The following is a 16,285-nucleotide window of genomic DNA, read 5'->3' on the forward strand; positions in this document are numbered from 1 at the left end:
AAAATTCGGTAAACTGCAACAGCAATGTCCAAACGCGGAGAATTTAATAAAACAATTATTCCATTCGCGCTTGTTGGATATGAGATTAGTCATAGCCAACCCGGCGCTTCGCGCCTCGTTGGCTATTTACCATCTCATATCCAACGCACGCTCATGGAATAATTGTTAAATATTATCATTTAAAGATTAAAATTGCTCCCTCCTCAGAAAACAAAACACACTACAAACAGTTAAGATTTGAATTCTCTTACCTTCTCGATTCACAGAGCCGTCGGAAATTTCGCCGTCCACCAACGGAGCAACAAATCTGCCATTAGAGCGGAACATTTCCAAAGTCGCGCAGGATCGAAAAATAAGATGGCGCGAAGGAAAAATTCGATTGCTCCTAAACGTGAAAACTTCTGCAAAGTTTCCTAGCGCTTAAAAAGATCTTTGCTATTTTTATACACCATCCTGATACAGTAAGACGTATAAACACTGCTATTCTTATCCAAATCTCTTGAACAGAGCGAAGACAACTAAATTCGCCACTAAAATTTAAGTTCGCGCGTGTGTAAGAAGAATCTGGGTACTAGCGCTCACCGATCATGATACTCCTGATGATATGAATATATAGATAATTAATTTTTCGCTTTCTCTAAACGTGAGCTTGGGGCGCCTGTGGCACTGCAAGCAAGCTTGGCCAAATCAATCATTCTTTCGCCCGCAGTTCAAATATATATGTTTCATATATTGACATTCATTCACAAACCTCCACTAACACTACTGAAGTGCTCCACCAAAATACCAAATATCACAACGAGAGCAATATAAACGAAAAAGTCATTGCAAAGGAACCGGCCACTTAGCCGTCAACAAATCGTTTCTATCCAACACTGGAAGGGATGGACTTTTATAGCACACGCCTATTTCCATAGTTACAGTGGAAAGTGCTTACAAGAACGAACCTTTATTAAAAACGCTGCACTTGTTGGTACAACAGATCTGGTACAATAGGTGTTACCGTTCAACCGATCACCTTTGAATTTAAAACATATTCAGTGAGCACCAGTTAATTAACTCAGTTATAGAAGGTAAAAGTAATTTAAGGTAAAAATCAACTGGTTTCAAATTGGGTTTGAAACACGGCGGAATTACACCAAAACTATCAAAAGTGGGTAAAAGAATTATTTCCCGGCAATTTCGGACAAGAGGTCTAACTGAAGGTCCAAGCCAGTTAATGAAACACGCGTTGACCGGCCAATTGTTCAAAACAGATCGACTTTTCCTTCATTCTGAATTTGTACCAGGAGAAAATAACGTTTGATCAACATAACTAAAATTAAGTCATCGAAAACCTATTGGTACACAATGAGAGATATCAATTAAAAACAAAAGCAATCAGTTATTATTTGTGAACTGACCAATAATAAATATTCAAAACAACGGGTCGACTTTTGCTTCACACTGAGTTCGTACCAGAAGAAAATAACGTTTGATCAGCATAACTAAAATTAAGTCTACAACAAACTTTTACAATGAGAGATATCAACTAGTCTTTTTTCGTCTGTATAACTTGTAAAAAATATTTAGAAAGGAAATCTAGACAGTTCCAGGAATTCCGCTAACAAGGGTGTGTTCATTGTCAAGTGACTTACTCTACGCGATTCATCTCAATTCTCTCAATAAAACGCAAAGCACAATAAACTCTAAAGGAGAACAGCTGAAGAGCACCGGCCAAATTTCGTCGTTTTAATCGAAAATCTTGTAGGCGCGTCAGCAAAGGACCGCTAAACGACTCGTTTGTTCAGTCCACTCCAACGCAGCGGTTGCTTCCAGAGTTAATCCAGAGAACATGTTTATCTGACTTATTCCCTGGGAACCGGAAATTTGCATTTTTTTTTTAGACCGTCTATTTTCATTCATATTGTAATACGTCAGCATTTGGCAGGTGAAACCCTGTGCTTCTAATGGCCTAATTAGAATTTGTGTTTTAGTTTTTGGCAATTTAGCTTGAGCTTTTGCTATGAGACTACGAGCGATAAAGTCTGCAGTCGCTGTTGGCTCGCTTCTAGTTTGGGGTTTTGTAATTGTGACGAACCTTTGTTTATTTAATCGTAGATGCTTTACAAAGCCGAAAGAATTCAAGACCTCCATAATTTCCTCGTGGTCTGAGCGACTTTCATTTCAAAAGCTGCTGGGTTATCTTGGATTCAAGGAGAGCGAAAATGATTTTTCAAGAGGATTGAATCAACATGTATGGGAAAACAACTGCGTCAAGACCATTGAAACGCTTTGTATTTTCCCAGTTTTCCCGAACGCCCCAGATCAGCGACAAGTAATACCTCGAACGGAAATTACAGCGCTAAAAGATGCAGGCACTGATGGCCATCGATTATTTGGTTTCGTGCTTCCAAATTCAACTGGAGAATATCAATTTTCTTTGTCATCGAATGGATTTGCTGAAATTTGGCTTAGCTTGAGCAAGAACTGGAGAGCGGCAGCACAGATCGCCACTATAAAGCCATACGACGTACAATACACCACAAAATGGAATTTTGCTCCTGAAACAAAGATTTCGTCTGGAATTCATTTGAAAGCCAAAAGGAAACATTACATAGAGATATTATACACCTCAGGTACTCACGGCAAATCTGAAAACTTTCTTCAGGTTGCTTGGAGAGGACCCCAAGAATCTAAGTTCAAAATTATCGATGGTGCTTCTTTATTACCGTTCACAAATGACATTGAAAGAGGGACGTACAAGATGTTTGATGATGAATTGCCAAATGCACTGTCATGTGAAACAAAACCACATCAGAAACGTTACAAGAATAAAAACATGAGGCGGGAGACGATACCTTACTTAGAGCACACAGCGGTAAACAAGGCGTTACAATTCTGCGAATACAGACCCAGTTATCTTCTCGACCCCACGAATTTGAAAGGCTTTGAGCGGTATGACGGAGTAAATCACCATGCTCATAAAACGTACAGCTTTCCGCTTCCTAATGTGGACGGTATTGTACGAAATAAAAAAGCCACGCATTTTTCTGCCGACTATCCTTTAGACGAGGAAGAAGCCTGGTCCGCTGTTTACAAATATTTGGATGCCCTTGAGAAAGCCTATTCTGGGTAAGTTTTTACGTTTTATATAAATCGCAATGAAGTACAGAGGAACTTAAACTCTGGTTTTATTTTATTAGCATGCAAACTGAATCTAACCGCATTCACCAGCTGTTCACGGCTTGGCGTATATTTTCATCTAAAATGAGACAGACAGTAACACTGAGCTATCAAGCCTCACTGATGTAGAGCAGCAACCCGCTTGCGACTGTAACAGAGGTACTGGGAGTCTTCCTAAAGACAAATCTTTATTCCTTAGCACAGCTCTCACTTACAACTGACTGACCAACGTCGGTTATTTGCGAATCTCAATATAAACTATAATTGTAGACATGTTTGGGTTTGCTGACCAAGGGAGCTCTAGCTTCACACTCCACTGCTTAACTCAATGTGCGAAAACATACCTACATGCTCGACAATAACAAGTGGAGGACCGCCGATGTAAACCCCATAACAAAAGTACAAAGTTAGACAATAAACCCAAACAAGAATCACAGGGCCAATAAAATCCAAGGTCAGCTTAAATCCTCAAGCATGCCTACTTAAAAATACCACACCTAAACTCGACAAACCCTTAAGAAGACAGGACTACTCAAAAACTAAGGAAATGCCTCTGCAGGCTCAAACTTGAATAAAACTTGAATGACCTTAAACAAAGAACACACTATAACGGTACCGAGAAATACCTTTAAACGTAAACCCATTAATTGAAACTACTAAAAAGCGTTCTACTAAAAATGATTCCTTTTGACTGTCTAACACTGGGAACTTACAGAAATCCTGTTATGAAATTACTAAAAGACAGTTGTCAGTTAATTTCTGAGGACCTGCTTAAACAAAAGATGTCATAGTTTCACACGAACAAAATCGAAAACAAAATTCGAAAGAAAGAGTGAACTAAACAATGCAAGAAATGATGGAAGCTCAACATTCAACTTCGTTAACAACAGAGCTGACTGGCTGCTGGTTATTGGCAGTAAGCACTGTGAACACTGATTGTAGAGTAAAGTTTTAGGGCCTGTTTACATGGAAGGACTCTACCCTTCTAGAAGGGTTACCCTTGTTGACGGGTCATAAGATAGCCCTCCTTTACATGTGTAGGGTTATCCCTAGGACTATGTCTGCCAACAAAGCCGCGGAAACCTTAAGCAATCGCTTCGAAAGTACGGCTTCGTCTCTCGAGCCTTCGTTTTGGTCAAGAATTTCGCCCATTCATTGAACAATCACATCATGATCACGAGAATGTTTTATTCCAGCTGCCAAGCTGTTGCCCTCGCTCCAGCTTGGATTCACCGCTCTTGTCAACATACTTCTCCGAAATAATTCTCCAGGTTTATAACCGTGCGAAGCCATGTTTATAGTTGACGGGAATGTAACAGTAAATCTGATCGCCCTAAAGTTGACTCTTCTAGGAGGATAACCCTACCTTGAGCATTTACGTGGCTTAAACAAACAAAAAGTTAGCTCTCCTAGAAGGTTTAAACAGGCTCTTATAGTAGTTGAAAACCCGTGTCATTGTTTGACTGGAATTACCAGAATACTCGAACTAGATTATATTTAGATAGACTTTTAAGGATAAAAATTACCTAGGAAACACAACGTTTCGATGTCGCCATGACATCATTTTCAAGTGACAAAAATGAAAATGATGTCCTGGCGACATCGAATCGTTGTGTTTTCACACTTAATTTTATTCTTAAATGTTAACCAGAATACATTTATTTTGCTTTTTTCGCTTATTTATCACGTCTTATAATCAGGACACCAGCGCTTCATGAAATTAATGACAAAAATTCGTATTTATTTAGTCTTGTTAAGGTTTTAAGGTTTAAGGTTTTCATTATTATGCACTATTTCAATGGTTTACAACAAAAGGAAATTATAATATATAAGAAAAATAACATAAAGACAGCATTAAATTACATAACTGTGAAAAGTAAAATGTGCGCAGTGACCAAACGAGCTTAGGCTTTCGGTCACTGCCACGTGCAACTAACTAGAGCAAAAAAGTAAAGAATAATAACAGTGCAATAATAGAAATATACTACAATTTTTACATGAAAAACAATAGGAATGATAATTAAAAGTGAGTGCAGTTTCCTTTTAAATACCCAATATTCATGGGGCATTTAGTTGACAAAAAATTTCTCCAGCAGTAAATTCTAAAAAAAGTAAAATAGAGCCGTATCGGAATTGCATGGCGTCCATCATCAGGATAAAATATTTTAAGAGAATAGTCTAACTGCTAAATAATATTTACAATGCAAATTTTCAATTTAGCTTAAAGAAGACAATGCTTGTGGTCGCGTCAGGCCTAACTGATTAGCTGCCGCCAAGACAACACTTAACGCTAACCCTGAACCTAACCCTAAGGTGACAACTTCTCTGTTTTGTTCAAACTATAGCTAGGAAATTTATCTCTCAATGATCTAAAACATTAAGGGAAGTAAGTATATATAGTTACGCCCAAGCAGAATGAATGGATTAAAGCTTAGTCACGAAACAAAGAGCCAAGCAGAGCGTGTTGTTTACCACTTGTTTAGAATATTAAAATGCAATTTAGTTTGTGCAAGACAAAAGCAGATGTTCTGCTCTCTCTTCTATTAATGGCGGAGATGTCACGATAAATCACGTAAATTTCAATTTGTCCTCGAAGGCTTTTTTCCCTGAAAGCGATTCGAATAATTTACCATTAATATTAACCCCGCCCATCCTCACTTCGAACCGTTTTTGATATTTAAGCGAACACCACCAAATTTTTGTTTCTTTTCCGTAAATTTATCTGGCACCAATGTTGTATGACATCTGATTGTTCATGTAACTCGATGTTTCCACGGCAACGAGATTTTGAGAGTCATTGTTTTTCGAATTTAGGGTGCGTTCGATTGACTTTATTCCGGAATAGGAATACATACAATGGGATGACAAGAAATCTCTCATAAAAGGTTTTTGGAGTTAGTGGGGTACAAAATCGCTCTTACATGATCATGTGAACGAAAGTTTGCAGAAATATCTTCCCCAATTTTCTTATAAAGAGAAATCTAACAGCTATTCCGCTTATTCTTATTCCGGAATACGGTCAATCGAACGCAACCTTGCTTTGCGAAAAAGGCTGAAGTGTATTGTCGTTAAGTTTACATTTTTATGCAATATTAGTATAAAACATTCTTTGTTAGTTTGTTAGTAAATGTATCACTTTAGGACTCCAGGCTTGATTTATCGTAAATATGACCGCATAAAAACGAGGCGACGTTTGGCGTCTTTGAACTTTCCAATCCCATCTCTCGGGTAGGACTTCCTCAAGATAATGAAAATTTTTTCCCGGCAGCGTATGTGGTCATGAAATCAAAATTTTCGAAAATTGATTCCCGCAAAGCGCAAAAATTCAGTAACTTACAAAACGAAACTCCATTGGATGCAACGAGTCATGTCCTTGTTCACATGTCTACTTCATCTTGACGCGAGAGCGATCGAAATAGGAATTCAAAGATAAAATACATGGCGGTGCATTCGGCTTTCTATAGCAGACGAAATAATCGTCAGGCCTAGTTGTCGTTTTCCAAATCGAACTGCGGTTATTCAGCTGAAAATGAGACCTAACCACATCATTTCAATATTACAGATCTCAACATACTGTCGCTTTCACGCTGAAAAGCTGATGCGCAATCGGGGAAATCAGCATGATATGCCACAGAATCCGTCGTTTCTGATTTCACATTGTCCACAACAGTTTTCCGGCTCCCTGGTTGTTCGTGGTGCTGCTGATTTTAAAGAGATTCCAAAACATCTACTATATAATACTGCTCAACGCAAACATTTTGATCAGAAGTGATCAGCACTACCGATGCTTATGGAAGAGTGCGACCTATGGAAGAAACTCGTCATCAACAGTTTTAAGTGAGGGGCGGGTATTTAGAACCAGAAAAACTGAATTTCTGTACAGGCGTGAACTGTTATCGTTTTTATACAGATTAAATTTCCAAGAATTAGCAATAATATATGGATCAGTATTGAAGGAAGAATAAAGCAGTTACAGCAGCTAAAAAAACTTAAAAGAGAACAAAGCGAATTATGTAATAATAATGTCAGAGCGAAACAATTAACAAAAATAAATCATTTCTTCGCAGGAAATACAAATTCCAGTCCATACAGCGCGTCGAGAAGAAAGAAGATCCTCAGAAAGGATTAAGATACCTTCTTGAACTTATTATTAAAGATCGCACTGATGGCAAGAGATACATCTTAGCGGAATATGTATTTCAACCAAATGGCAAGAACGTTCCACTGTGTTATCCCAAAGGCCTGCAATGGAACAGGACAGCGGATGTCTATCTGATCCTAACGGCCAAGAACCTGGGTCGATGGGTTCACCATTTTATCAAAAATGTAGAGAAAATCGTCGAGGAAACGCAAGATGAGCATGTGCACGCGGTTATCTACGATTTTGACAGCCCAGATATCGATTTAGAGCAGGCATTCCAAAGAAGCAGCCTTAAAAATTACCATTATATCACAAAGCCTGGGAAGTATTCTCGTACAGTTTCGTTCAGTGAAGCCATAGAATCGATAAAGAATCCTAACGCCATTGTTGTAACCATGGATCTGCATCTCGACATTGGAAGTCAGTTTATTAACGATATACGCAAGGTAGGTGTTAGGATAGGGGGAGGTTGAGCATGTGGGAAAACGTTTCTTGATAAATAGATGAATCAGACTGGTCACGGAAACTTGTTTACCATGCAGAGATCCTGGAAGGTCTTTCCGGGGAGGGGAGGCAGGGAGAAGGGGTGGGGAGTGAGCGAGGATCCGGACTCTTTCTGTATACACTCTTTTCGTTTCCAATAAGCAAACTTTCACGCATTTTCCTCAAATATATATGAGAAAGATTTGGTGCATATGATGGGACAGGTGAATGTTTACCAAATTTGATGATACCACAGCGAGCAGGTTTTGAAAAGCATGTATTTATGGTTTTGAATAATCCTGTTTTTAATGGAAGAATTTTAACTTTTTGAACGTAACCTCCACGCTTTTAGATTTTTGTCTGTTCTTCTACTGGCTGTGATTACTTTTTGTTCAATTTTGGCGCCTTTTTGACCACGGTTCCTGGAAAGCCGATTAGCGCTACCTGAAGATAAACTGAACCTAATCGAGAGATATCTATAAGATATCTGTTACTAACGATAATCCAGGGATTAACTAATGGCCTGAATGGTGCACAGGAATTCAGCGAGTCGTTTCCATCCCTCCCGTTGGCTATCACTTTGTAGGCTTCCCTTCCAACTCTTCCACCCCAAATCTTCGCACCTTTTCTTTCTCAGCCATTGTACGCCAGGCTCCAGTTGTTCAAAGGCCGGATAACTTTATCCTGTGGATAAGTCACTATCCGACAGTTTCAATCTGTGCAAAGATTTCAGTATTTCCTCTTGTACAAGCGAATATGCATACTCCAACCACAGTTAAGTTTGGTAGTGTACCAAAGCCTTGGACAACGTTTAACGTGAAGTATATTTTAGACCCTGAATAGTGTCTTATCCAGCGGATAAAGTTATCCGACCTTTGAACAACTGGGGCCAGGTTGTCTTGGATCTTCCCACATTTCTCTGAAAGCCATTTATTCCTTTCTGGGGTCCTTATTCGGTTAGCCCCTCGCAGACGCTGTTTTGGCTCGTCACTTAATCTTTCCTCCCATCGAATGTTCGTTGGTGAGAAGATTGTGTGACGAGCCTAAAGAGAGTCTGCGAGGAAGGCTATAAGAGGTTGCATCGTCCAAAAGTTCCCTATCGATCCGCCTCCATCTTGTTGATCTGACTTCCTTACTGACTGGAGTAAGTCCGGTGCTTCTGTATAATTCGTGGTTTGACAGACATCTCTTCTGAAATGTGTCCAACATCCTATTCTCTCCAGTTCTTGTTGACTTTTCAGTTCTCAACTAGGCACACAAAAACAGACAATACATTAACATATTACAGGTAGAGTTTCGACTTTATGAAGTAGAGGAAAAAACTGCTCTATATTAGCTTTACTAAGTCTTATTACTATGTCCTTCTGGGCATAGTTACATAGTCATGCACGCCTTTCTGGTACACAATGTGCGGATTCTTTGAGTTATGATATTGCTATGCACTTTCCTTGGTATCCACAATAATGTGATTCCTCTCCAATTGCCACACTCCGTTTCGTCAGCCTTCCTTGGAATCTTCAGAACTAGTCTTTTATACCTGTCACTCGGTATGTTCTTAGTTCTACAGATCGTTGTGTATAACCCACCCAGTTCTGTCGCAGCAGCTACCAGGGTTGCTTTAGGCATCCAGGCACTGATACGGAAACTTAAGCCTTGGCGACGACGACGGTAACGACAACGCCACAAAGCAATACGTTTTCCTCCTACACAATTCTTTCGTAATACTATGCACTGTCCCCAACTAGTGCCGGATCTAGGGGGGGGGGGGGGGGAGGGGGGGTGGGGAGGGGGGCGGACCCCTTACTAGACCCGTGGTTTTTTTACTACTTGTATGACACTTACATTTTTGCATCGACAGGATAGCATTTCACTTTTCAAATTGGTTGACTTTTTTAAAGAATCATTTTCCCATTAAACTAAATTCCAGGTATATTCAAAAATGTAATTTTTGGGGGGCACCCTCTAGTGGTCTGCTCGCAAAGCAGTATTGCTAGACCGGCGTTCACAGAAACGTGTGCTCCTTTCTGCTTTCTGATATTGACGACATTTGTACAGCCTTTGTTACCAAGCACAAAAGCAGGATGTTCCAAGGATGCATCCTTTACAAGTAGAATTCATGTACACGGTAAGGGTTGATTATAACGTGTAACGGGGCGGGGAGGACTCGGAGATGTGGGGGATTAGCAATTTGCCTCAATTAAGTTTCAACAGTGTTTTTGAATCAAAGTTTGGACCCCCCCCCCCCCTCCCTACCAATCAAACCTGGATCCGCCCCTGCCAACTCATTCCGTTTCGCAGCTTCCTCGACTTCTTGGGCTTTGCTATCCATATATTCTCTATCTTTTGCCATTCCCAACACTTGTCTTTACTTCAACATCTTTCTTTTTGTATTCAATTTTAAACTTGTCGTTGAGTCTCTTCGACTTTATGCCCAACTTCCTCCCTTTGAAAAGCAAAGATATCCCATAGCGTTACTTACAGTTAGAGAATATGGCGTTGCTCAAATGTTGAAAATTGAATTTTTTTTAATTTCAATTTCGTTCCAGCACTGTTCAAAAGGCAAGACGGTGTACGGCCCCCAAATCATTTTCCTCTATTGTGGCGGGAGCAGCACTTTACCCATGGGTAGGTGGTATCATTACAGCTACGGCACAGTAGCAATGTACAAACAAGATTGGCAAAAGTTCGGAGGATTTTCCAAGGAGTTTATCAATAAGGACACTTGGGGAGGCGAGGACTACGATATAATCGACAGCGCTGCCAAGGGTGGTCTGGAAATAGAGCGAAAACGAACTCCGTATGTTTATCATTATGAACACAGTAAAAAAGGAATGTGGTGAAACCTGAGCAAACTAGATAAACTAAGTTTCTCAAGACTTTCCGCAGTTTAACGCCAACAAAGCACGAATAGTATTTTTCTTAGTAATGATGTTAGTCTAGGACATTTTAAAATTTCCAGGACATTGTAGCTATAACCACTTGTCTCTACCCAATGAAGGTCTTACTTAATACTTACTTAGTTACTTACTTACTTAACGACAAAACAATTGTAAACAAACATTGCGTCCGAAGGAGCGATGCTTTGTTCCAAACTGAGATTTGAATGAAATGGCAATTCTCAGGCGTATTCCTCTGTCAGAATGGTGGGAAGAAATGGCAAGGAATTTTTTGGTAACACTGGAAAAGTTTTTTTATCACAAGAGTTCGCTTTTTAATGACGGAGCGATCGAAGTTTTCCTCGGCGACAAGTCGATCTCAAGGTTAGCGTGATGTTCCGATCGATATATCAATTCAGATATGTGACGGTTGGTTGAAAATGAACTCTCGACTCTATCGATCTTTAGGTAGAATGCAAGAAAGGTTGCTGACAGTGTGAGCACGCCTGATGCGTAGTCATCATCATCACCCAATTCCCATTTTGACCTTAAGTCACCATTAACCAATCACTGTGCACACATTTTTTTTAGTAAATCAAGATTTACACCGTACACTATAACTCTCGTTATAGCGGACACCCTTTGGACCGTCGTTTGGTGTCCATTACAACGAGAGTCTGCAATAGCGGGGTACGATGGAATTGACTCGATTTCCAGTTGTAAAATGTCACTAATGTTAGGAGCAAAGGAAGAAAGAATATCAACTTTTAAAAGACTTATAAAATTCCTTCTTTCTAAGTTAAATTGACTCTTTGTTGAGCTACACACCTTTTCTTTACCTTTTCTTTTTTTTCTTCTTTTAAAAAAAATTAATTGGAATTTTCAATCAGTACCCTTAACTTCTATGGTTTATCCTATAGTTCTAGGAAGCCTATAGTTAATAAGCCCCGGCTTCTATAGAGGCTTCCTAGCCTTTAACACATTTAATATTGTAAATAGTTAAGTATGAACATTGTAATAGTAAGAATATTGTGTGTCGTCTATAATGTATTTATATTGTATTTTTTGGTTAATGGCAAAATAAACGAATTGAATTGAATTGAATCAACTGCAGTGTCTTCACGAAAACACAAGTTCGTCAAGAACATTGATCATGAAAGACAAAACCATGCAACTAAAATACCACGAAAGTAATGCAGTAATGCCTGAAAGTACTATAAATGCAGCACAACCAAGTGCGTTGGGGAGAAATCTCATGGCGTTTTTGACCTGTTTGGTTAAAAATGGTGAAATAAGACCTTCGCATAGCTACAAAAACAATTTTAGAACTGATCTGTTCTAGCGCATTTTGAAAACAAAAATTCATTCCGATCTACTCTGTCTCTAGCCAGAGGCACTAATCGACAGTTATTGCACTAGGGTGATAATTCAAGTTAGACAATTATTTTATGTATCTGTTTTTCATGTAAATATGTTTATGTATTTCTTATGTGCTGGTCACCGATTAATACCAGTCTATCAACCTTTGTTGTTTGACTGACCGGTTTTTTATCAGAATAAATAAGTTCTTCTTCTTCTTCTTCTTCTTCTTCTTCTTCTTCTTCTTCTTATTATTATTATTATTAGATAGACATTTTTGGGTTTTTCAGGCGTCAACGTTTTGTCTTGTCGCTTTCTGCAATACCAAACTGATCGGCACTGAACTAGAGAAGAAATTTATGCAGCTTCTAGATTCGACTGTCTTGACTGAAATGTGGCGCGGATCGTTTGCGGTAATGTCCTTGATAAATAAGCTCCACTGCATTTCATTTCCTTTACACGCGAAGATACAGCATGCAGAGGGTCTCAATAGCCTGGTTAACCGTTAGTCGTAAAATAAACAAAAATTTTCGGTCGTTAGGCGTAAAAGTGGAAAATTTTAACTGTTAGTCGTAAAAAAATAAAAGTCGTATAAAAAAATTGAAATCCACAAATTTGCCAATAATAGATTGCCAAGATCGCTTGTTAAGACTTTTTGCGTCTTTCCAAGTGGCTGATGTACCCTATTTCAGCCTTTTTTTCATTCAGGAAAGGTCCTTAGAAACCTACAGACCTTAAAAAAGGGTTTTGCACCAATGGAAACTAATTTTGTACTTTCAGTTAACCAATTGACTTCATTTCACATGTCTGTTAACCGTGACGCGACGGAGACAAATTAAAGGGGAATTATCATGGGGTTTTTGGTATTTTTTGTTAAAAATGACAAAATAAGACCTTCAATCAGCTGCCAAATAATTCTAGAATGACGAGAGGAAAGAAATCAACTCAATTCTTGAAAGGAACAACTCGTGATCTGTTCTAGCGCATTTTGGAAACAAAAATGCGAGAACTTGAAAAACATAAGCCTAATATTTTTCAAGTTTCGATCCATACCGGCCTACTCTGTCTCTAGCCGGAAACACTAATCAAGAGTTTTATTGCATTGTGGTGATAACTTATAACAAACGTGACAATTATTTCTTTGTTTCTGCTGAGAGACAAGCATTTTGGGGTTTTGAAATGACAGCAAATTTGCGTGATACTCCCCCTTTAACCGTTAGCCGTAGAAAAAGCCAAAATATTAGCCGTCGAACAAATGCCTCCACCCCATTAACACCCTCACAGTAAATATGCACTCGCGAGAAATCGGTGTTTGGGTATAAAACAAAGGAAAAAAGACTTAAAATAAAAATATTAAAAAAAAAAAGAAAGGAAATTGATAAAAAATAAGAGACCCCGACCCCCTCCTCCCCCGGGTCCTGCCCGGCCCCGGCCCCGTCTCTGGCCCAGGCCCCGTCCTCATCCCCGACCTCGCGTTTTACTGACACCCCTAAAAGATCAAACATTTGCTCGTGAAGCAAAATGTTGGATAAAATTGTTTGATCAAACATCAAACATGGGAAGCCATCTTTAAAAATGTTGAGAGAGGCGGCTAAATGGTCAAACATGCTCTTCTAACACCATGTTGGACGAAAATGTTTGATCGTTTAGCCGGGGATTAAGAGTTTATCGTTATCCAGGCACGTAGCATGGCTAAAACCACTAGGGAGGCCGAGGAAATTGGTTGAACAAAACTGCCTCGCTTCCCCGGTACTCAAAACACAGACCGATTAGGGAGTTTAAGATGCAACGAGAACATCCGAAAAAGCAGAAGATTTAATAAGCAAAGCAATAACTTTGCTGCAAACTCTTTGCACCTGCATCACACTTTTTGGTACATTTCTTTGCCGTTTCTTTTTTACACTGACTGCCATGTGAAATTTCCTAATTTCACGTTTGAAGGAGGACGTAAACGACGGCAAATTTTTCTTTCTCATTTAAATTTGGAATCGAGCAGTAAGAATCCGACTGTAGGGAAATTTCTTTTTCTGTGCCTCTTGAGAGGACATATTTGTGTGGCTTACGATAACGCGTGAACACTTAATTGTTATAAACTATTGGGGACATTTATATTCAGTGCTATCAATGAGCGGACGTCTTAGAAAACAAGTATATTATTTCAACAGCTTTTACGGCTTGAGATTGGTTGATTTCGAGCCATTTTGGTTCTTATTTCTGATTCACAAGGTAGGAGTGCCTTTGCTGCTGTTGTATATAAAACTAAAGCTCCTGACTGTTAGCGAAGGAAACTGACAGGTAGTAGATAACAGATTATTAAAGGTTGTGAAAAGGCACTTGCAGCGTCAGAATTCAAGCTAAGACTGAACAACGCATATCACTGTAATTTTTTTTAATTATATATTTTTTGGCACATTGTTTTCTAACTTCCGAAAATTCTGAGGGGGCTGAAGCCCCCCTCCCCCTCCTACGGGCCTGATTATCGTATCAAAACTTGCAATTTGAGAAAGAAATGACAGTCAAATTACTAAAGAAAGTAAATAAAACATTACACGGTGTTGTCTATCGTCACCTTGGGTTAAAACGCGTTTTCGTGCAGTTTTGCGCCATTTGAAGTCTATGCTGAGGTCACACTAGACAGTTAAATCTTGATTCAACTTTGTTAAATCACGATTTAGCGAAATCTGTGTGTGACCTCTAAAATAGCTGTTTGGAGTCCCCGATGGAAGTTGATGCTTTCGCGGCAGAGTTTAAAGACATTAAATATCGGTCTAAGTCATCTTTGAAAGTACGATTTATCATTCGATTTATCTAACTCTCCATCAGCTAGCCAATGAGAGGACGAATCAGGAAAATGACAGCAACTTCTTCAAATTCCTCAGTTAAGGAATGTTCCCGCCAGTTTTCCCGGTATTTACAACTCTTGAAATCGGTCTTCGCAAATCTGTTAACTGAAGATTTGTTTCTTACTTTAAATGTCCGAGCGCCCTCCGTTTAGATTTACTATTCCTTCCATACCATCGGAGCCCGACGAGTAACGTATCGAACCAGAGTTGCGGCCGTGGAATGACCCACAAGCGCCAGTTAAATATTTTGTGATCACAGCGTGATCACTCCTTTCACCGTGATCACGCCTTCAGCAAGGCGTGATTGGAGTGATCACACCCGTGATCACGGTGTGATCACTCCACTGACCGTGATTCTCTACAGTAATGGCGTGATCACGTATAATCGGTGATGGCTCAACTGTCCAAACATTATTCATATACCCGGGGGGGGGGGGGGGGTACTCTCCTATATAAGGTATATAGGTATGTGCCGCCCCAAAGGGTATGGTTTTTGAGCTGTTTTGGTCTGAAAACGAGTATAGATTTTGACAATTACGGTCTGAAATCGGGTCGGGTTTTTGGGGCGGGGAACATTTACGAAAGCTTACAAACATATTTTTCTTCTCAGTACGTAACTGGAACGACTAACTGATAGCGAGAAAAAGAAATAGATAAACTATGTCATTCCAGCTTTTACTCCTTGCGTCAACTTCCGTTCGGCACTGATGCATAATTATCAGGTCTGAAAACGGGTATGAATTTTAGAGGTCAGGTCTGAAAACAGGTGTGGGAAATGGCATTTTTAGGTCTGAAATAGGGTCGGGATTTGAAGACCCGGGCGGCACACCCCCACCAAGAATTCCGAGGAGTACCCCCCCCCCCCCAGGTTCATACATTAGAGTAAAATTGAACAACAAAAACAACCAAACTGCATATAAATCTCATTCAAATGGTCCAAAATATCTGTAACACTAAAACACTAATGGCGTAAAAAAATCTTTTATTCTAGTAAATTAAGATGTGGTTCAGTCATTTTGTTAGCGGGCACACTTACCGCGCTTAAAACTCGGGACAATTGAATCTTAATTTCTTTGCTGCGTGTCGTTCAATCTTTAACTCACAGGTTTCATGGTTTCACGGGTTTTTTTCTCCGTCCATCAGTCCTGTACAACACTTTATAGCAGCTTTTTAAACGACTATTTAAAGAATGAATATTTCCAGGCGTAGTCAATCCATAGAAATCGATATCGGAAATCAATCGATACCATCGATATCACTTGATATCAATCACTGATTGATATCGATTCAAATCGGTAATCGATAACAATCGAACTCACAGAAAAAAATTATTATCGATTGTTGTCGATTGAGATAATGGATAATATTCGATAGCAATCGACAGTAATCGATAACAACCACTAATCCCAAGGAAACCC

General features: G+C 39.4%; 1 protein-coding gene across 1 annotated transcript; it reads left to right on the forward strand.

Annotated features, from left to right (window-relative positions):
- Nucleotides 1–1,990: 1,990 nt before the first annotated feature.
- LOC146479765 (uncharacterized) lies at nt 1,991–11,515 on the forward strand. Its single transcript, XM_085110564.1, has 3 exons — nt 1,991–3,114; nt 7,233–7,752; nt 10,336–11,515. The coding sequence occupies exons 1-3, from the start codon at nt 2,006–2,008 to the stop codon at nt 10,627–10,629; spliced, it is 1,923 nt and encodes a 640-aa protein (XP_084966690.1). The 5' UTR covers nt 1,991–2,005; the 3' UTR covers nt 10,630–11,515.
- Nucleotides 11,516–16,285: the final 4,770 nt, after the last annotated feature.

Source organism: Pavona decussata, unplaced genomic scaffold, assembly GCF_977016875.1.
Source record: "Pavona decussata unplaced genomic scaffold, jaPavDecu1.1 SCAFFOLD_58, whole genome shotgun sequence".
Taxonomy (NCBI): Eukaryota; Metazoa; Cnidaria; class Anthozoa; order Scleractinia; family Agariciidae; genus Pavona; species Pavona decussata.